The 24,586-nt window shown below is 33.4% G+C and overlaps 1 protein-coding gene across 1 annotated transcript in view; it reads left to right on the top strand.

The window, feature by feature from the left end:
• Window positions 1-16,613, top strand: part of Smp_173100 (axon guidance protein) — a gene marked incomplete at its 3' end in the record, with an annotated part of 47,941 nt that extends 31,328 nt beyond the window's left edge. Inside the window, exons 2-3 of the mRNA XM_018797434.1 lie at window positions 11,190-12,717; window positions 12,862-16,613. Coding sequence (XP_018652476.1) covers window positions 11,295-12,717; window positions 12,862-16,613 — 5,175 coding nt within the window. The 5' untranslated portion in view covers window positions 11,190-11,294. The remainder of the gene's footprint in view (window positions 1-11,189; window positions 12,718-12,861) is intronic.
• Between the last annotated feature and the right edge of the window lie 7,973 nt (window positions 16,614-24,586).

Genomic DNA, 24,586 nt, shown 5'->3' with positions numbered 1-24,586 from the left:
CTATTTATGAATACTTGTACATTTTTGATGATGAATGCAGTAGTTCTCCATGTTTCAGTTCCACACAGTAGAACTGTCTTGACGTTTGTATTGAAAATTCTCACTTTGAAATTAGTTGACAGTTGTTTTGAGTCCCATATGTTCTTCAATTGTAGAAATGCGGTATTTGCTTCGCCAATCCTCACCTTTACATCTGCATCCGATCCTCCTTGTTCATCAATGATGCTTCCCAGGTACGTGAGTGTTTCCGCGTCTTCCAGAGTTTCTCCATCAAGTGTGACTGAGTTGGTGTTCTCCGTGATTGTCTTTCCTTCTTTGTCCTTGGTAAGTCTCTCTGGTTTACTATATCTCCCTGGTAGTTTCCTCGTTGCATCATATATTTGTTTCCTATTTTCTCCTCTTCAAGCTTCTTCAGCTCCCATTGCTAGTTCTCCTATGTATTTCTGATTGTCGGATTCAGTGCTCTTCTTCACTTGCCTGTTTGCTTCTGCGTATTATGCTTTTGCTTTGACTTTCTCTACTCGTATTCGACTGTTGTTAATTTCTGACTTCTTGTTCTTCCTTTCTTGAATCTTCTCCAGGGTCCCCATAAAGATCCATTACCTATGATGATATTTCTTGTGGCCCACAACCTCTTGACACGTTGAAGTTAATGTTTCTTTGACCCCTTTCCAGTTGTCCTCCATCGCAGTTTCTTGTTCTTTCAATAGATCCTGTAGAACTTGGAAACTATTGTTAACAGGTATGTTGAATTGGTTCAGTTTGTAAGTATCTCGAAAGAAGGCTGTATTGAACCATTGTAATCCTGTTCACCCAGTTGTCCAGTTTTTCTTTAACTTCACTTTCATCTTGGCAACAACCAGGTAGATGGTGATCTAAATCTATGTCAGCTCCTTTCCTGATTCTCACATCTTCCATTATTCTTCAGAATATTTTGTCTGTTTACATGTATACATGAATAAGATTTATTTAAATTGCCAAAAAAAAGAATGTTTCATTACAAACAAAATAACTTCAATTACTTAAATAGAAAGAACAAACAAACAAACATTAGAACACCCCTATAGTTGTAAAATATAATTGATTTTATTTGAAGAACTTCCAGTACATTCATCGAAAAGAAACAACCTATGAATTAAGTAAATTGTCCTACCTAAATGTTTTTTTCTTTTATGTTAGTCAACAAGTAGGGTGTCAACAACATTAAATTGTAATCCAAAGTTTTATTGAATACTAAATGTTTAGATATAAAAACAATTGGACATTGGACATTGAACTGTTCCCCCCCCACCCTCCTTAAATATCATTAACTATATTACTAAGTATCTTGTTTATTTGATATAGTAGTGGGTTTGCTTTGGTAATCAATCACATTGATAATCGTTATAATATGAATCTCAACGGCGTTTTTGAATTCAGAAGGCAAAGAGAAACAATAACTACAGTTTATTGGCGGATAACACCGATCACAAAGGTTATAAGTAGATGGAGTGAATTTGAAGTAGAGAGGTGAATATGTGTGTGTGTGTGTGTGCGAGCGAATGCAGAGGTGAATTCATAGTTAAATCAAATAAGGTGCAACTAAGCAAAGCAAAGGTAATTAATAAGATTTGAGTATATATATTAAAAATGGGGTGGAGAATGAATCATTGAGTGATAATTGAGCAATCAACATATCATCTGAAGTCTATCATGTACTCCCAGTGATCATAACGGTACATTATTATTCCATTAGGTAGATTAATAAAAGGGTTTAACCAAAACTAATCATAATCGAAATGGATTGTAGGTTAGTTACTAAAATCGGTAACTCCTTAACTAAATTAATTTCGTTTTGAAAAGTAATCGTTGTTTTGTTTGTTGTTGTTGTTGCATACAGTATCCTTTTCTTTATCTTTAAGGGGGGGGGGTAACCTCCTCTTGTTTGGAAATACATCTGAGCTACAAATCTTCTTCAACATACATCTATTGTCTATTCTTTGTAAACTATCTACTTTGTTGAATATACGACTTGTCATTTCATGTCAATAGATTTTAAGAGTTATGCATTACAATGAAAGCTTTCTTGTATCTACGGTGACAATGATACGTATAGGAACAGTTAAATGTCAAAAAAAAACAATCTCGAACATTCTAATGATTGTCATTTACTATAGAATTACATGTGTTAATGGGTGTGTAATGGTTTAATCGGTAGTAGAATAAAAAGAAATAGTTGAAAAGTAATACATCATTGTATATTGACATTTAAAGAATTTGACACATTTCATAGGTGTTTTGTATTCGAACTAATTCTTAGAATGATAGTTAAGTGCTAATAGAATTGATGAATAGTTTTATTTTATTTACATTGATTAGATAGGAATATTTGAACAACAACAAAATTTTTATAGTTGGATTCATGAGTCCATTGAAGGTGATAGATCTTGGGTTCGAGAACTCGTAGGGTGGGGTCATGAATGTGCACTGCTGAGAAGTGCCACACTAGAATAAAACAGCTATCCAGTGAATCCAGCTTTTCCATGGTTGTCTAGCTGAAATTAACTCATGATTTCAACTATAAAATTATTAAAATCTCCACAAAAACCCCTTCTGATAATAATATTAATATATTCATAGTCGAAATCATGGATCAATTGAAGCTAGACCACCATCGAAAACCTGGAAGTACTGGATGGCCAACTCGTCCTATTATGGGACTCCTCAGCAGTGCGCATCCACGATCCCGCCTCGCGAGCGAGATTCGAACCCAGAACGTACCAGTCTCGCGCCAGAGCACTAAACCGATAGACCACTGAGCCGGCATCTGACGGTGTTAATGTCTAACTTCAACCAATCCACGATTTTGAGCGACCGTTCACCGTGGATGCGCACCGCTGAGGAGTCCCATAATAGGACGAAATGGCCGTCCAATACTTCCAGGTTCCCATGGTGGTCTAGCTTTAATTGACCCATGATTTCAACTATGAAAATACTAAATTCTACACAAAACCCCCTCTGATCAATAATATTAATAATAATGTTAAAACAATTTGAAACCTAATCACTTTAAATAATGAGCTAATATTACTAGGGTAGGTTTAAGGTGAGAACAAACTGTTTTTGAATACACAAAGGGGGTTTACATTTTCGTATGGCTATGGTTTCCATAAGAACTATCTCTAAATTATAGTTATTCAGAGTCTTTGAAATTGAATTAGACCTTATTGAACAAAATGATAAGTACTTGGTTCTACAGTTAAACCTTATTCTGATTGTAATAAGAAATTAAGCCCTTATGAAATACTATCTCGATTTTTATTGAAGCTTAAATATCATATTTCATAAGTGTTATATGCCGATAAGAATTATGAATGGTAACTTTTGAGAACTAATTATGGACCAATATGATATATAGATATTTTTATTGGATAGTTGTTAAGTGGCTAAACTATGCATATTCATGTTTATCTGATTATAAGCTTTATTTTGACCCATAGACTGTTATTATACGATTTACCGTTCTTGAGTTATACCCAGTCTATTAGTTATTGTTCCCCACATTCACAGCAACTTTTGGCTGAATCTTGTACAAGTGATATTTTCTATTTCATGTTCCAATGTGGTCAGTTTGTTTGGTATATAAACCCAATATGTTTGAGAATAATCATTCATATTGCAGAGGCTGAGATTGGTGTTCTGGACTCAACAGGTAGGGCTAGGCAGGAAAAAGGACCGATAAGGTCTCTAGACTGCTCGTACCGGTTCACGCGTCATTGGTCCTGTCGATAAGTCACTATTCTCTAATTTGCGGTACCATTACATCATATATTAATAGGTCATAATGCCACAATTTATAACAATAAGAGCTATAGGTAAATTTATTTAGGACTGTTTTTATATTGTTGATAGTGATTGATAAAGTTCTACCATGAACTCACTCCAACTCTAAGAATTCATATGTTAACTGGAAATAACTGGAAAGGATTGTTCAGGACAGAGTTGGATGGAGAATGCTGGTGTTTGGTGTATACCCCTTTAGGAAGGGTAACAGACGTAAGTAATTGCAAAATGATTAGATCAAGACCATTCGCTCATTGCCCTAACAATGGGTGATCGAAAACTCAGTCGTGAATATCATATGGATAATACAAAATCTCACTATTTAGTTTCTATCATTTAAATCATTAAATTCAAGGAAACATAATTTTGATTTAGTTGAACAGTCAAGCGTATGACGGATAGAGATTGTATAACTCATTTTTATAATGTTTGTTTAAATCTTCCCACTAATGTTTAGGACTGCGATTGATCATTTTCCTATTGGCATATGTTAATCCTCCAGTGGATTGTTTCAATATTGCCTTAAGTCACAAGCACTATAAGCAAAGACGAATCATGGCTAGCAGTGGAACCCATCTTTGTTTATAATACTTGCGCATTAACGCAATATTGAGTCAATACACACAGTTTGCACGTATGCTAATAACAGACTGATCAATTGCATTCCTAAACATCAATAGGAAGATTCAAGTAAACAATACAAAGTGGATTGAAATTTCACCTCATTTCACAAGTTAATGACTATCAGAAATCAGTAACTAAGTGGATAACATGATGGCGCTTCAATCGAACGGTACTGTGTTCAAGTACCAGAATGAACATCAACACTGAGATGCAAGTACAACCAGCTGATGAGTCCCAAATAGGACGAGGAGCGTATCATGAATTCCAAGTATATCCAACTGACTAATCCCAACTCGTAAGAAACTCGTGTCCTGATTTCCACTCCTAACTACTATCCCATCCTTTAATTCACTAGTTTATCATCTAAAAGCAAACCTAAATTCTCTCTATAGATAGACAGATGTTTATTTAGATAATTCTAGGTATGTGATTAAACATTATCCATAAGCAACATGATAACAATTTTGGCAAATTTCTTTTTTTCTTCAATCGATTCTCCCTTTCCTAAACTAATGAGTCCACTTATTTAACATTTAATTAATAATTAAAGAATTAAAAAAAATATTTAAAAAGGAAGGAAAACAGACCCTTCCCCCCCCTACACACACACACACAAAAGAAACCCTAAACAGAACAAAAGAAAGAAAAAAAACAGACTGAACAAACAGTTTTCAAAAAAAGAAAAGAAAAAAGAGAAAAGAATAAAAAGAAAAGAAAAGAAAAAAAGAAGAAATCCTATTAAAATAATAAATAAACAAAGTGGTAATTATATATAGAATAAAACAAAAAAAAAGTCTAATCTACACCCAAACTTTAATTGTATTAGTCTGTAATTTAATCTCATGTACTATATATAGCATAATGACATACTTTAAAACATTCCTTTCTTATAAGAATATAGACTTACCCTTACTCACTCGTATATATATATAGGGGATAGGGAGAAGTGTGATTAAGATATATTGTCTAGTATTTACTCATCATTAATTAGATAAACGGTTAATAAAGATGATATAAACAAAGGTATTTGAATATTATGATGCTTCACTTGAAAAGATGTTACATTTTTAACAAACTTACTTACTTACTTACTTATACTTGTTACACCTCGTGAAGGAGTATAGGCCAAACACCAGTATTCTACATCTAACTCTGTCCTGGAAAATCTTTTCTACTTCTTACCAGATACTTTTCATCTTTTTCATGTCTGCCTACTATTATCGACACAGTGGGTTCTTCGACCTTCAACTTTTATGTTTTTCATCACATATCAAAGTTAAAGATTGCCTTGTGATGCAGTTTGATGATTTCCTTAATGTATATTCTATTCACTTCAAACGTCTTTTCCTAACTTTGTTCTCAGATGGAAGCTGATTTGTCCTCTCCCATAGTAGCCTGTTGTTGATGGTATCCGGTCAATGGATATTAAGTATTGTGTGTAGAAAACTGTTAATAACCACTTATATCTTCTGCATGATAGCTTTCGTAGGTCTCCATGTTTCCACCCCATACAATAGAAGTCTTGACATTCGTATTGCAGATTATGACTTTGATATTGGTTGACAGTTAGTTTGAGTTTCATATGTTGTTCAATTGTAGGAATACTGTCTTTTCTTTGTCAATCCTCATTTTATTTCAACAATTAGCCAAATAACTTGTCTAATATGAAGATTACGAAGTAGAAATTACATGGAAACTATTCAGCTGATAGTTGTATCATGCATAAACTTACTTGTAATGCTGATTATAGACCCAGATATATATTATCAGTTGTAACATTCGAATCAATAATCTTCAGGTTATAATCAATGGTCTAACATACTAGCTGTTAGAATACAACTGATACCTCGTGTTCATATATTGCATGAGCAACAAAGTTTTCTGTCAGACTATCATATGAATTACCAATACACATATTTAATCTTATGTCAAGACAGTTCTACTGTATGAGGCAGAAAATTACAGAACTACGAAAGCCATCATCCAGAATATAAAAGTGTTTATTAACAGTTGTCTACACAAAATACTTCGGATCCGTTGACCAGAAACTATCAACAACGACCTGCTGTGGGAGAGAACAAACCAGATTTCAGCGGAGTAAGAAATCAGGAAGAAGTGCGGGAAGTGGACAGGACACACGTTGAGGAAAGCAACTAACTACATCACAAGGCAAGTGCTTACATGGAATCCTGAAGACCAAAGGAGAAGAGAAAGACTAAAGAACACATGACGTCGAGAAATGGAAACAGACATGAAAATAATGAACAACAGTTGGATAGAAGTAGAAAGGAAGGCCTTGGATGGGGTGGATTTGAGAATGCTGATAGTTGGTCTATGCTCCATTGTAGGTAACAAGCATAAAGAAATTAGTCAGTAATATGATGTTGTCAATTGTGTTTTATCATTCGCCGTTTGGATTTGATCTGTAACTAACCTAAATTCATCAAGAATTCTTTGTTGTTTAACAAAGAAAAAAAAACTAGACAAAATATTTCAGGGTAAAGTAATCCGTACAGAATTCAAAAAACAACAACCTAAAAAAAGTCCTTATAAGAACATCAATCAAAGTGAATGTTCCTTTCTATTATAAAATATGACTACTATCTTCTCTTATATTGAACTATCTTTTTTCTATCCTTAACAACTGTTTCATAAATATCAAATTTTATGATGAAAGCAAGTTATATGAAGCAGTTTGCCAATTATTTAACTATTTCTTTTAAAGTACATGTGTAACTTTACATCATTGATATAGGGTGGATTATGAAAAAATAGTAATCACTACTGAAGTATCTGATTCAGCCAGGTACAACGTAAGACCAGGCACATAAATGCATCGGTCCAAGTTGCAGAAGTTACTAACTTACTTTCGCCTTTTACTTCCAATGGAACATAGGCCGCCGACCACCATTATGCAACACACTCTGTCCTGGTCCTTCCATTCTAGTTCTATCCAGCTTTTGTTCATTCTTCTCATGTCTGTCTCCATTTCTCGATGTCATGTGTTCTTTGGTCTTCCTCTTCTCCTTTGACCTTCAGGATTCCATGTGATTGCTTGTCTTGTGACACAGTTGGGTGACTTCATTAAAGTGTGTCCTATCCACATCCAGCTCTTCTTCCAAGTTGCAAAAGTATCTTAAATAAAATTATATAAATATATACTCCTTCATATAATACTCAGTTTGAAAACAAAGGTTACCAAAACTAGATGATATATTAATGAGATAAGTTTTGAATGGTTTCAACATACACATATACTTGTTAAGACATTATATATTCAAAACAAAATTCAATGGTAACAAGATAACCTTTGTCTTCTTCATTATTTATTATTATTATTATCAGTATTAGCGTTATATCTAAAGCTTTGATTATTATTGTGCCGCGTACTACTAGACTACTTGAACGATTGAACCCTCAACGTCGCAAGAGAAAAACAGAAGACTAGTAAGCAGGAAGTTTATTCCCCAAAACAGTGTCAAAATATGGTACAGAAATCTCATATATTTATAGTTTTTGGCTGAATGTTAATCATCATTTCAGACAACCAATAGGCACATAGGGGGTCATTCTTATCCATTCAATGGGGAAGCTACACGTCGACACCCTAGAATATTCCCCTATCAGTGATTGGATGGAATGTCTTCGGCTCTTTCTGGCCTTCTTGAGGCTTCCTAGAGTTTACCAACGAGCCATGCTTACAATTACTATTAGCTTTATTCAGCATTATGTTTTGGGTATAATATAGAATTCTCAGCACAAAGTATTTCAACAAGTTTTCATTTCTTACTTCTTCGTCGATCCTGACGATAAATAATGAGTGATCACCAATTAGATGTTGGTAGTCCAGTTAATCGACATCTAAATAATGTACTTTTTTTATGTATATTGCTAGCAACCATAAGATCTCTGATTAGGCCTTTTGTAAATTATACAACGAAAGGTTGTACACTATTCAGAAACGCATCTGAATAGGTTATGCGAATAATAGTCATAATGATGTATTAAAAAAAACAAAATTAGATAACTTGTGATATCTAGGTAGCAGGTACATGTAGTCCAGATGTTCAAACAAACCGGTGAGTATCCGGGTGTTTTTTTTTCAAAATTTATCAAAAAGACTAATTGTTTGTTAAATACTCAGTTAATGGCACTTAATTTCACTTATAATAATTGTTACCTCATAAGCTATTAACAACATAACAAATTGACATTATAAAATAATTTTAGTAGTTAAGATCATGAGTCGATTGAAGCTAAACCGCCATGGAAAACCTAGAAGCACTGGACGACCGTTTCGTCCTATTGCATGACTCTTCAGTAATCCCATATAGGAGTTCCATACTAGGATGAAACGGCCGTCCAGTGCTTTCAGGTTTTTCATGATAGTCCAGCTTCAATCAACTCATGACCTCAACTATTAAAATTATTATAACATCCACAAAAACCCCTTCCTGCAAGAAATATCGTTTTAAACAAGAATATACTTAACTTATCATAGTGCTTCACAAAAATATCCCAACGAAATTATGATGTGTGTTGTTGAGTCGAGTGAGAATCCTTAAAATGATTGATGGATGATATTGATTGATGATTTAACTAATAAATTAAATTATTGATAAGTTTCCGGGTCCACCAACCCGGTTAAAGCTCAAGACATTCACTTTTCGTCCTATCAATTTCGTAAACACCATCTCCCGCCATGAGAAGGCAGTGAGTAGGACTTCTCAGACAGAGGCTATAAACGTGTTACCATGTGAGAGCATTTCGAAAGGGAGAGCTTACTCTCTTCACCCTTGTCCGTACCAGGGTATTTTTCTTCAAATTATATCAAATCTCTTAATTTTGTTCAACTAAGCGTGTTAACAATATTCATTAAAAATAATCCATATATTTTAACAATAATAACAACTGTTCATTATATTAATGAAATGGTAGATTTTTATTTCAACTTCAATGATAAATTAGTTAGTATGATTTTAAACAGATAAAAAGTTACTCGGAAAAAAATGTACTTTTTTCGTTTTTTTTCGTTTTTCTCTTTTTTTCCTCTTTTTTTCTTTACTTGTATGTAAGGTAACATGATACTTTTGTAATTTTTTAATGTTGAAATGTCGAACATTTCTATGCATCTAGGAGATACATGACTGATTCAAATGAATTGAAGAAGAAATATGTAACCATTTTTCGTGTTGTCTATAATCATGACTTAAGTTAGTTAGCAAAAAAAAACAATGTTACAACTTTCTTTGGTTAGAATTCAATGAGTAAAAATGTCGAAGGTAAATTTGAAAAGGTTATATATAGGAATTTAAGAGATGGATGATTTTGATGACGTTTCGTTCACGATGTTAAATGATGAATGATGAAAGCTCTACGACCAAACTATTCAGATCAGATGATAAAACTCTATCGAAAAGTATGACTTACGTCTGTTACCCCTCGTCGAGGAGCATAGGCCGCCGACTAGCATTCTCTATCCAACTCTGTCCTCAACAATCCTTTCCAATTCTTTCAAGTTAACATTCATCCTTTTCATATCTGCTTCTATTTCACAAAATAATGTGTTCTTTGACCTTCCTCTTTTCCGCTTCCCTTCTGGATTCCAAGTTAGGGTTTGCATCATGATGCAATTCGGTGATTTCCTCAATCAGTGTCCTATCCACTTCCAACGTCTTTTCCTAATTTCCTCTTCAGCTGTAAGCTGGTTTATCCTCTCTCCCATAGTAGGCTGTTGCTGATAGTATCCGGCTAGTGAATGTAGAGTATTTCTCCTAGACAACTATCTATCAATACTTGTATCTTCTTGACGATGGATGTAGTAGTTCTCCACATTTTAGCTCCGTACAGTAGAACAGACTGTGTTGACGTTCGTATTGAAGATTCTCACTTTGAAGTTAGTTGACAGTTGTTTTGAGCTTTCATCGTTCATCGATGAAAGCTCCACGACCTAACCATCCACTTTAAAGGACAAAACTCTATCAAAAAGTATGAGTTATTTGTTATTTTGTTTATAAAGGAAATAATAACTGTTTGGCTACTAAGTAAGTAAGTAGTATGTATTAGGAATTTGTAAAAAAGGGTTGGGAACTATATTCCTAAAAGAGGTAACGAACCGTTAATTGAACTAATAAAATATCAATGTCTAATAAGTTTGCCGGCTCAGTGATGTAGAGGTTAAGCGTTCGCCAACGAGACTGATAGGTTCTCACTTCGAATCCCACGTATGAGATAGTGGATGAGCACTGCTAAGGAGTCCTATATTTCGAGGAGTTGGCTGTCCATTGCTTCCAGGTTTTCCATGATGGTCTAGACTTAATTGACTCATGAATTCAACTATAGAAAATGTAAGGCTTGAATACATAATCACTAAATTCTTATGAAGATATGTCTAAATGTTTATTTCATGTACAGTACATTGTTCACAATAGGAAAAATGCTTGAAAGTATATGTTGACTGTTACTCAGTGAAGTTGATGTATCACATAAACACAAAAGTGATAATTCTCAGCTCTACTATTTTCCATTGGCGATTGGATATGATTTTGTCTAACATAACAAACATTCACCTCAGTGGCATCTATCTTACTTACGCCTGTTACACCCAATGGAGCATAGGCCGCCGACCAGCATTCTCCAACACAAGTAGCACCCATCTAAGCCACAAATATTCTCTATCATTTTCTCAAAGTACTCCTTCATATTGAAAATACTTTATTACGTTTTTTGTTCTTTTCTTTTAGTTATTCAGAAACTGGAATTTGATGATTTCAAGGATCCTTTAAACATCAATCAATAAAGAATAATAATCTTACCAAAGTCATTGGTTCAAATCAGCTTCTCAGACAATGATTACTTTCATACATCAATATCTAATTCTAATTGTTCAATTCACCGTAGGATTAACGGCGTACAGAAATGAAATGGAACATAAAAACAATTGGATAAAACCTATAATAACTCATTCACCTTCAGATGTATTTTCAACAGATAGTGTACTTGAATTCACATGTCAAGCTACTGGATATCCAAAACCTATAATTGTATGGTATGATGCAATGACTGGTAAACAAGTTATTGATGAAATACCAAGTAGTGGAACAACTTCTGGTATACATGTAAATCAACATTATGGTAAACTATTAGTTTCTAGTCCTGAAAGAGGTAAATTGTATTCATTTTATTGTAATGCTTCAAATTCAGCCGGATGGACAATAAGTCAACCACCAGTACGTGGTGGTTCAGTTTATATAAGTTCACAATTTAAACAGATACCAGTGGATAAAACTGTTCATGAAGGTGATAAAGTTGTGATGGAATGTATTCCTCCAATAGGATTACCTGAAGTCAAGGTCTACTGGTTGAAAAATAATAATTTGATTTCTGCTCAGAATGGAGTAAAACCTAAGAATAATATCTCTGTGATAAATGAGTTTAAGTCAAATATTGAAATATCAATTGACGGAAGTTTGCATATAAATCCTGTCACTATTAAAGACAGCGGAACATATACTTGTGTGGCATCTAATATCGCCGGTGAACAAGTTTCTCCTTCAGCCTATCTGATAGTTAAGTCACGTACTCGGTTTCTGGAAACTCCCGTAGATATTAGGGTCAAAAAAGGACGTGATATCAAGCTGAAATGCAAAGTTGAAGGAAATCATGTTGTTAAATGGAAAAGAGGACCTGGGGAAGAACCAATAGATCCGCATCGGGCTGAACTGACTGAAAGTTATCTCCTTATCAGAAACGCTCAGATTTCAGACTCTGGTACATATATTTGCACTGCTGCTGGAGGTATTGAAGCTGATGCCACGGTAACAGTTGATACACCACCAGCATTTTCTGTCACACCAGATGATCTGACCGTTAACGAAGGAGAAACTGCAGTGTTTCATTGCATAGCTGCAGGGCATCCATTGCCATCAATTTATTGGGAGCTTCCGGATAAAACACCGATTTTTCCTGGTGACCAAACAATCAATGAATTTCATAATGGTAAACATTATTTAACTCCTGAAGGGAGTTTAGAAGTTAGAGATGTCAGACAAAAAGATTCTGGTAAATACCAATGCACAGCACATTCATCTATCGATACAATTCATACGAGTGCAACATTGCACGTCATTAACTTATCTAAGAAAAAGGTGGATTCATCGAAAGATGTATATTCACTTTCTGAAAACGAACCAAGCCAGTTTTCTTCATCTAATTTTTATTGGCTAGCTCCCATAATAGGACTACCACCGCCAAACCAAACACGAACTGTCGGTGAGATAGTCACCTTGGATTGCGAACTGGGATTAACTAGAGGCTTGCCTGGATCTTTGGCATCAACACTGCCCTATTCAGATTTATCTGATTGGTCTATTGGATGGTATAGGTCTACGAAGGATGGTGTAAAGGAAAATATAGACATTTCAAATCTGCCTTATGATCAGCGTTACACTTTGCTTCCACGAGGTAGCCTTCAGATATCAAATTTACGAATAGAAGATTCTGGAAATTATACATGTCTTGCAAAAGCAGTTATCAAACCTTACATAGATGAGAGTTTGGTATCATTTACTTTGCAATCTAACTGGACCTCTTACTTGGATGTTGTACCTGAAGGATCACCGGCAACGGCAGCTATCAGCAACGAAAGTCCTCTTCCTCCGCCAGAAAACCTAAAAGCCACAAATGTGACGTCATCGACTGTCATACTAGTTTGGGATCTACCATTTCCACCACTTCCCTCACAAGAATTCACAAGAGGTAGCCCAATGAATTCTCGTCAGATTACCTATTGGGTAGAGCTCTATAGACCTGATAGACCAACAGATGGATGGATAGTGGTTGAAAAAAATTGGCACGCACATACTGTACAGTTAGGAGGATTACAACCAGAAACTATTTATTATTTTTTAATTAGACCTCGCTGGAATGAAGGAAGAGTAGGTTGGGCCAGCGCCCCTCTGGGTCCAGTTTTAACTTTAAAAGAACAAGTTTTAAGTCATCAAGAGGTTCAACTATCGGACAGAGAAAGTTTGAAGTCCTTTAAAAATGTTAACTTAATATTGTTACATTTGTATCCACTTTCACCTAAAAGGGTGCGAGTTAGCTGGTCCATTACAGAAGTTCCCCCTGTACTATCAATGGTAAAAGGTTATTTTGTTTATCACAGAGAAGTCCCCTTGATGAAGTGCATTTCTAACAAACTCGAGGGCATTTACTCAGATGCAACTGGACTAACAACAAAAAATGGGGAAAGAATGTACTGCAGCATTAAATCTACCACTTCTTTAGATTCACATTCTCTATTTCGTCTTGAAACTATGCAAACTTTACAACAAAATTTTAAGAATAAGCAAGAACAGGAATTCAATAACGCAACATCAGACCCATGGACGGTCATCGATATCAAAACTCAATATCAGAAAGATAGGAAATTTAGTGAGATTCATAACGCACTAACAATCCAGGAAACTAGCCTTTTACGTGATCTTGATGCCTTTCGATGCTATGAAATCAAAGTTAAAGCATATTCATCTAATTCTTTGATGAAAATTATTGAAAGCCGTGAAAGTAATACTCTTAAAGTTTTAACTTTTGAAAGTTTTCCAAGTTCACCACCGGATAAAATATTTGCTATATGGATATCTAATACAACTATAGAACTCTCATGGGATCCACCTCCTGTAATCCATTGGAATGGATTATTAATGGGTTATATAATTTATGTATATGATGAAGATGCAAGTAATCATCAAAATTTCAATTTATCTTACACTGAACAAAAGACATTAATTAAAGGATTAACTGGAAAAACTATATACTTTGTTCAAATGGCTGCAGTTACATGTAAAGGAATTGGAGTACGAAGTGCACCTATCCAATTAAAACCTGATTTACGTAAAAAAGGATTAGGTGTTGGTTGGGGTTTTAATATACAAACTGGTAAACTTTTACAATTTATGAATATTGAAAGAAAAGAAATTAATGATAAAAGGGGGGAGGATTTTATAAATCAACCATGGCTTATTGTGACAGTGATATGCAGTTTATTAGTATGGTGTGCTACCGTTGCTTTGATAACATTTTGTTGTAGATATCAACGTTATCGATTTAGAAAATCTCCTGGTACTGTACTTATAGCCAATCATTCACAATGTGGCTCGATAGCTGATGGATCTAACAATATTGGCACAAGTATAAATAATTCCATGAATGAAAATAAAATTTCCAAAAGTTCACATCTTTTACAAAAAGATCATGTTCAATTGGAACCATTATTAAGATCAGAAACACCAAATATGGAAAATGATAATTGCTTAGAATCTATGGATAAAGGGAAATATGTTGGATGGCATCATTATCCATCAACTACTCAAAATCAAACTTTACATAATATGACTACTAATTCCCATAATGAGTTTAATAATACAGAGTCATGTGATACTCAATTCAATTCATTCAATCCAGCACTTTTAGCATTGTCTCATTCTCCATGTATACTGAATGAAACTAATAATGTTGGATTGTATGCTACAGCAGAAAATATTACTAATACAATCGTACATAATAACCATCATCCAAATATTCAATCTAACAACACCCAAACGAATCATCATATACTTCAAGGGCCAAATACATTAATACCTTTCCCAAATGATCGTACTTCACGTACATCTTATTTAAGTTATCAATCTCATATCATCCCACAATCTCAAATCAATACTAATATCCCAAATGGATATCATAATATAGATCAAAATTTTTCTTCAGTAACAAGAATTGGTTTAACTAGTTTACCTTTAATAGCACCAGTAGCTCCAATTAATAGTTTACAACATATAAACGAATCAATACCATCTTCTCATTCAATACATGATTGTCATGGACAAATACCACAATTGACTGTAGCACCTTATGCAACTGCATCTCTTATTCATAATGCATTAAATGGTAATAAAAATACCTCAACAAAAAATTGTACTTCGCCAACATTTTATACTATGAACAATGGTGTTTATGATGACAATATTGATACACCTAGTGAATTAACTTATGAATTCGATGAAAATGTAACTCCTTCTGTATCTACAAAATGTAATTTACTTCAAACACAATTACAAACTAATCAACCATCATATACAAATGCTTGTTATCGAACAAGTAATAATGAAGAAAATGGGAACTTACCACAGTTTTCTTCACCAGGACAACATGATCTAGTTGAATGTTCACAAAGACAAGAGATTAGAAATAAATCAAACTCGGCAACATCTAGTAGTTTAACAAATGATGATGAAAAATCATATAGATGGAAGAAAACTCTTAATGATCAGTTAACAAATGAATTGGATAGTAATTATTTTAAACAAAATCATTCAAAAATGATAGTAACCACGACAACAACAACAACAACGACAGCAACAACATCACAGCAACAAAATTCCTTCACATCAAAATCTGAACAAGGTGAAGGATATTTATTTTGTTATAATGATAAACAAATAATACTACCACCACCACCAAAATCACCTCCACCTCCAGCACCAAGATATAATCATACTATACATGATAATAATGATAATATAATCAATTATCAATGTTCACCTATAAAAATTGATGAACATCAAGAATATTCATCTTCATCATCATTATCATCATCATCATCATTAACCCATACACCACATTCATCTGCATCAATTACTAATGATATGAAACCAATTCCACAATCTTATCCAATGATAATAACTAGTAAACATAAAGAAACAGAGTATCTGCTCAGTACAAATAACCATCATCATCATCATCAACACAATAATCAATCACCTATCAATAAACAAAATATATACTACTCAAATTTTTGTAGTAGTGATGATGAAAGAGAAAATGAACAAATTCAGAATAAAAACTCAATAAATGGATCAATAATGAATGGTACAAAGTATTCTAATCATCCTCATCAACATCCTTATCAACAACATCAACATCAACCTTATCAACATCGAGATCCTTCATTAAATTCATCTTATTCAATAGATAAACAATCATTTATACAAAAACCTATAATGTCATTGAATGAAAATGAATTACCTAATACTGCATCATCAACAACATTTTGTATTAAATTAAATCCAGAAGAACATTCTAGTTCAACTTATGCTCAAGTATATTAAGCTTATATATATGCATATATACATAGATCAATGAGGATTCTTTACATAGCAACCTATGTTGCTATGTAGTAACTATAAAGTATTTACATTTAAGATGTATTATATAAGAAATATATATATGTACATTATCCAATGATTGTTTCTACATCGAATAGGATTACAAGTTCATCCATTAGTGATGTAATCATCATTCCAATTTTTATGATTATAGTAACTAATACTAATAATAGTAATGGTAATAATAATAGTATTATTATTATTACCCCTTCAAATGAACATAATATATTTATTTTCCTTAACTACTATTTTTACTCTTCTATCCTCTCTTTTTTGTTTTCCTAATACATTCTTCAATGTAGTTATGTAGATATGGGTAATTTTGAAAAAAGACAAAAAAACAAAACACTGTTTACTCTTTTTTATTGATTTATTGATTAAATCTTTTTTTTTATTTATCGTCATGTGTTTAATTATTGATTTATTGATTTATTTGTTTATTTATTTATTTTTTAATTTTTTTGGCATAGGATATTTATCTGCCCCCACCTCCTTTTTAAATTGTACTCATGTTTATGGAGTGTATTCTTTAAATGTTCAATAATTGTGAATAGATTTAGAATAATAATTATAGGATTATTCTATTACTATCTAACTGTTATTGTCTTTATTTATGATTTCATTATAGACATTACTCCTTAGTAGCTAATTGAAAGACTGAACAGGTTTTCAATAGATGTGTTCGACTGAAAAGGATCTCGTAATCATCATGATCATCATTGTTCTATTTCTTGAAAAGGTTTTGTTTTTCTTTCGATATATAGTAGGTATAGCTTCTTTCTAAACCATAGTTTGTTCGCATTGTTTTCTTTGTCTGTCTTCATTTTCAATTCTATGTTTATTTATCATATTTATTAAATATCCATGAAATAGGGATAACTATGGATTTTGGCAAAACAATAACATTCACACATTGTTTGTTTGTATATTTATTCCACAATGTTTGTATGTATGTTGTTTTTGTTGTTTCTATGAGCTTACACAAAGTGGTAATTACTTTTTCTTGTTACTACTAAATGATCCATTTTGATATGTATATAAGTAGTAATGTTTCAATAGAACAGCTGGTTGTATCATTACAGGTTTATTCTAAATCCAGTTTTTCTCCTTTAATAAGAAGGAAAAGTGAAATTGTTGTTGTTTATCGGTTTCTTCGTTTCATTTTCTTAGATTCGTCTTTTATGTGTCTTTACTTTGTTGTTTACGCGATTTCGATTTCCTTCTTTTAATGATGGTGACGATGATGATGATGGTGATATTGGTTCTTGTTATAGTTATCCAGTCAATGACCATTATTATTAATTAAAGTTGTTTGCTTCTGTTGTTTGTTTGTTTGTTTATTTATTTGTTTTTGTTAACAACTTGGCCCAGTCTAACATACACACACACACATACATACATACATACATACGACTATTCAGTATGTGAGACTTACTTTTTCTTCATTATCTTTGCCATTATTTCACTTATTCATATGTTACTTGTAGGAAAATGAATAAGACTGGAAGGCTTAGTGATTATACAAACAAAACTTTTTTTCTTGTACAGAAGATTTTTATTTGAATATGGTGAATAAACATTAAAATCTTTGAGTGTTTTCTTTTTTTCTTTTTTCAAAAACAAAACAAAAAAATTCTAAAAGGGGATTCTTTAAGTAAAATTATTTCAAATGTATAAAGTTCTTAGTTGAGAGGCATAAGAGTAATGGATTATTTGGTCGTGGAGCTTTCATCGTTCTTCTGAACGACATCATCAGCACCCGAGGTTTGTGCTGATAATGTCGTTCAGAAGGGTGATCAAAGCTCCACGACCAAACCATCTAGATCAGAGAACAAAACTCCATCAAAATTAACCATCTGAGCTACAAATCTTCTCCACCATCTCAATGTTACGTATTATTTATCAAACTCATTCATATAAAGGATATCTCCAGTGACAAATAATAAACAACGATTATTTGAATAGAATGACAGAGAATTCATTTAATCTTCGGCGAGACTATAATTTATGGACGAACTAATCAGATTTAGGATAACAGAATTTGAATTTTGAAGCGAAATTCATTCACACTTATTTATCTAAATAACGTCTTGATATTTTAACTGATGTCAATTCGTGATGAAAATCATAAATATAAATCCTAACCCTTACTATCGACTGTGAATTAAAATCCGTTTTTTCACACCCTCATTTGTCCCTAGTAAGTAGGTGGACATTCTCAAGGTCTTTTTAATGTCACTCAAAGGTCGTTCAGAAATTATAATCACCCTATTTTCTTAGATACTCAAGAATAGTTTACAGAATATGACTAGCGCCATGATGTATTTCCTGGAATTCTAGAACGAAACGGCCGTCCATTGTGGTCTAACTTCGACTGACTCATGATCTCAACTATATAGAATATGTCACCTTTTTAAGATTGACAAATATTTACTAGTGAAATTTGTACAAAAATTTGAAGATAGTATGTCAAGGATTTCAAGTATTTTGATAAAAAAATGTTTAGAAAATTGAATAAAATGAATTGAATCTGAACTGAATCATAATCATAACTCCATTGCACAAGCAAGTGGCTATCAGGACTCAGTAGCTGAGTGGATAACATGGTAGCATTTCAAACGAACAGTACTGGGTTCGAGTCTCAGTGTGAACATCAACTCTGTGATGCAAATACAACCAGCTGATGATTCCCAAATAGGACGAAGCGCGCGTTCTGAATTTGACTACTAGCCACTATCCATGCTTGTGAATTAAGGAAATGTCGAGGCCATATTCACAGTATGCACATATGCTAATAAGAGACTGATCAATTGCAGTCCTAAACATTAATGAGAAGATTCAAACAAACAATATCATGTGAATTTATTATAATCATTTGTTTCTATTTGAATTGTCATTCATTTCTTAAAGCCACTTCTGTTTCTATTGAATCAAAATTATGAATTTAAGCCATTGCAATGATCATTACTTACTTGAATAATTTTTTTCTGGTTGGCGCTTTTTTAGCGAGTTGGTTTTCTATGGGATGGGGTCGCTAACCCCATGCCCAACCCTCCTCCTTTACCCGGGCTTGAGACCGGCAGTACCCTCCGGAGGAGTTACAGGCGGAGTTTTGCAATGATCATTACTACTAATAATTGTGTATATGTGCCTAAATGGAGTTGACCGACGTTGTTAAATGACAAAGTATTCATTTATACCCTGGATAAAATGATCAACCTCTGTATCAGATAAAAATGCCTTTTTTAAAGAAAAAATTAATTGACAACCGCTAAATCAATCAATTTGTTTTGATTGTCTTCCTAATGAATGATCTCTAATGTAGATTTTGTTAGCTTTAGGGAATTCCTTAGTTTGATTCTTTAGCTTCTGACTGACAGAGTTTTTGTTTATCTGTTGATAAACTGAAAATGTGTATTAATTCCAGATTAAATTGAAAACTACATTCTTTGAAATTATCTGGTACTGTAAATGTTACTCAAAGTAGTGCTAATAATTGATATGTGGGAGAGAATGATAATGATTGGTTGTTTTGCTGAATCAAACATGTAGATAGCGTGACAGGGGTTATATGTGTTATATATTCCCCCATCCTAATTATTATTGATTGACTGTTCCTTGATGTCAGATTTTGGTGTGGAAATATATTGACGTACTAGTCAGACTAATCTCATGTTCTTGATCTAAGTTGTGTTGAAATCCTGTAGAATAGATACTGGGAAGGAATCTAGTGTAGATATTTATCTAAGGTAAATTAACGAACCACATACGTGTAAAAAGTGAAAGGACTGTGATAAAAAGAAACCCTAGCGTTATAACAAGTATCCTACCGTTTATACTAATAATATTGTATAGAATGACAATCTGAACTTTCTTATCTAACTATTCAAACTAGTGTACATTAAATCAGACAAAGACGTCCATCTGAAAGACAAACATTTTGGATCATTTCAAAATACTCACTAACATTTCTGATTTCATTTCAGAAAGGCATAAACTTTACATATCCAGATATCTAACCGAAAGACATAGATACGTTTTCAAGGACTTCAGATCACTTTAAATTGATAACATCTATGATAAGTTAGTAATAAGCAACTACCACTTCTCTTGAAAATTTACAGTTTATACTTTTTACTAATTACCTCAGTAATGGACTGTAATTACGAAAGATGAACAGAATGTTAAAATTGACATGTATATTTAGGCTGTCATATATAATTAAGGTAGTTTTGTGGAGATTGTAGTAATTTTATAGTCGAAATCATGAGTCATTTGAAGTTAGACCACCATGAAAAACCTGGAAGCACTGGACGGCCGTTTTGTCCTATTGTGGGATTCCTCAGCAGTGCGCATTGTATTATTTCTCAAAATAACTCGTATTGGGGATGATTAGAAGAGAATTAGGTGCGGACAAACCAGAACATGGCATTAGTTCACAAAGTCACTAACTTCTGGTCTGAGCCATTTTGATAGATGCAGACTACTTGGTTGAAGTCCGTGTGATTATCGTAACCAATGGTTGGAGACTTTGTGTAACATGGCTCAGAATCGATCACAATGACGTAGGTGTATACACTCTTTGTCTTCTCTTAAACCGTGAGATTAAAATGACTTCATATCTGTCTTTCTTCCTGTACTTTATCCTTACATACAATCTTTCTTTTATATATTACCACTACTTCTATGAATTCGGTATTCATCTTGTTGTGCTAACGAGGTATGTTAACTTGAACCAATGCATAAATGTACTTGATCCTACGTTGGAACTGACTGACTGATTATCCTCTCCGTTAGTCTTTTTTTATTTAAAAAAGCTTCCATTGTCAGTAATTTATAGAAATCTTATCTGTCCCCTAATGAAATTCAAATTATGCCAAAGGCAATTACATTTTCTCCCCCCCGTACTCTCTGTTTATGAACAATTGAATAACCATAGCTTTACTAATTCTATAAATAACTCGAAACATGAAAAACAAACTATTGCTTAATGAAACATTATTTATTCCCTTAATTATACTATACTTAACATTCTATTCAATGGAAAGAAACTTTAATTGTTTGCATGTTCATGCATATATTAATCATTTAAAACTCTTCTCAACTTCGCCTGTAGCTCTTCTAGAGTTATTACCGTTCCCAAGCCCAAGTAAAAGAGGATGAGGGTTGGACATGGGGTTAGAAACCCCTAACCCATAGTAAACGAACTCTCTACAGAAACGCTAACCAGAAAAACTAATTCTATTATTCACATGTGAATTACATAAAACATGTGAAAATGTAATGCAACATATAAAATTCACATAATGATATTATGAAAAATGAGACAAAATTGTTCAGGTAAACAAGGAAAAAAAAAGAGAAAATCATTTATCATGTGAAAATTGATAAACTTATTGAGTTATATTCAGGAATAGTTGGTAACTTAGAGAAATATATGTATGTAAATGAACACCAAAACATAGAAGAACTTTCATCTAAATTAGAGCGCATTTCTGAGGAGTCCCACAATAAGACGAAACGGCTATCCAGTGCTTCAAGATTTTTCATGATGGTCTAGCTTTAATTTGTAGTATCGGTTGATATGTTTAGCCCATATGCCTTATTCTAACTTCTGGACAAGTCAATTCACCTATCCATCATGAATGATGTTTTCACCTTGTTAATTATTCACTTATTAACTATGACCATTTTTATATGAGCGTTGGTATGTGTATACTTTTTATCCTATTTATCACATGTCTGTCATTTATTCTTGTCTGACTATAAATATTGGTTAACGCTTGATAAAAGTGAGTTGGCTTACCCGCCATCTCCAATGCGTGTGATTTTTGTTTCGCTCGCTGATATTTACTCATGTGCTTATAGCTTTCTTGCCTGCGTTATATGCCAATAAAACTGTAGTTGCCGCTTCTTTTTGCCTTCTGATTTTATACACCGTTAAGATTTGTACTATAACGTTTATCGAGGTGAACGATTAGCGAAGCACAGCACTACAAATTGACTTATGATCTTAACTATATAAAATTACTAAAATCTCCACGAAACCCTCCTTCTGATTAGAGCGAATAGGTTCACAGTATTTGGGTGCCAAGTTGATGTAATACATTAAATAGGAAGAAGAATGTATATTTGTAAAATCTCAGCGAATGAAATTTGAAGTAAATCCTTTTATCATAGACACAATTCTATTTTTTTTCTTTGTGTATTGGATTTTTATAATTCTTACTATTTTTGATCTTAGAGTATCATTTGAATATTTAGGATTCTTCTAATGTCTTCTGAAATACCTTTACGATATGAGATCACCACTGTGTTAACCCATTCTTTTTTCTTTAATCCTTCGGATAACTGTTCATCATTAGAGTATATCGTTTGGTTCAGTGACAAGTTTTTAAGCTCTTGTGATCATATTTTTGGCCACTGTCATTTTGGTCGAAATCTAGAAATTCCCCTGAATATATCGGCTTGATTATCTGAGAATGTGGTGGTGAGAAGTTGGCTCCGGAGGGGATCGAATCCTCAACATTCGCATTATCAGCACGACGCTCTAACCAACTGAGCTACGGAGCCAATATGTCGGCTTACTAACTTTAAATTCATTCGCTGAGATTTTACAAATATATTATTCCTATTTAATGTCTAACACCAAAACATTCATATGAATTTGCAGTTGCTTGATTTGATTACAATGATAGTGAAGATTTATAATTCAGGTGGATGATATTGATGAAGTTTTGTTCTCTGACCGAACTATCCAGCTCAGAGAACAAAACTTTGATTGCCATATTGAACTAGGTAAAACAGTGAGTGAATTTCGCGGGAAAATGAGATACAGCAGCTCACATACAATTGAGTTTGTGCATATTTACTTTGGTTAGGCTCTTTTGTTAACTTATATAACGGACAGAGTTATTTGTACAATAACAACCTATCTATACCATTGTACCTTTATTTTTGTCGCACTTGTATGAACATGTATGCTTAAGCATTGCTTACTGCCTACTCGCATATATTTATTCTGCTAGCCTTACTATTAGTCGCCTAATTGATTCGGTGATTTATTCATTTCCATATGTATATATAATCCAGTTCACTGACTCGTTGACTCTCACACTCATTCATTGACTCGATCACTCGCTCGCTCATTCGATTCGCACGCTCATTTACTTGCTTTACGGCACTACTCTTTCATGGTTGTTTAACGTACCTTTAATTTTGGATATCTGTGCGTAGCTCAATCAACACTTTGTATTCGCCTTCTCATTTATACACCATTGGGGTGTTATTTAGTAACGGTTATCAGGACGAACTGTATACAAAGTTCAAGGATTATATCGAACACCGACCACCACACAATATTTAACTAGGTTTACAGGCAAATATTATGTCACTATGGATTAAAAATCCCATGAAGAACAATTACAATCCCAATAACATGAGGTAAAGGTTTGACTTAACAAGAAAACAATTGTGAGCTAATGAAGTTAGACATTAACATGATTGGATGCCGGCTCAGTAGTCTATCGGTGAAGTGCTCTGGCACGAGACTAGCTGGTCCTGGGTTCGAATCTCGCGAGTGCGGGATCGTAGATGCGCACTGCTGAGGAGTCCCATAATAGGACGAAACGGCCGTCAAGTGCTTCCAGGTTCTCCATAGTGGTCTAGCTTCAACTGACTCACGCTTTCAACTATGAAAATGAAAAACTACCATTTTATTAAATGAACTAACAAATAACAAATCAAAATATAGTTAAAGTTGCAAATAACTCTATGCTTATATATCTTTTTGATTTTGTCTATTAAGAATACATGAACTATTCATTATCAATAATCTGTGTTTCTAATAGTTACATAAATCAAAACAATGATGGTCAGAGTCTTTCAAACGGTATAAACAACAGTAGTTAACAGAT

The sequence above is a fragment of the Schistosoma mansoni genome, chromosome 4 (assembly GCF_000237925.1).
Source record: "Schistosoma mansoni strain Puerto Rico chromosome 4, complete genome".
Classification (NCBI taxonomy): domain Eukaryota; kingdom Metazoa; phylum Platyhelminthes; class Trematoda; order Strigeidida; family Schistosomatidae; genus Schistosoma; species Schistosoma mansoni.
The sequence above is the reverse complement of the archived record's forward strand: the minus strand, read 5'-3'. Positions and strand labels throughout refer to the sequence as shown.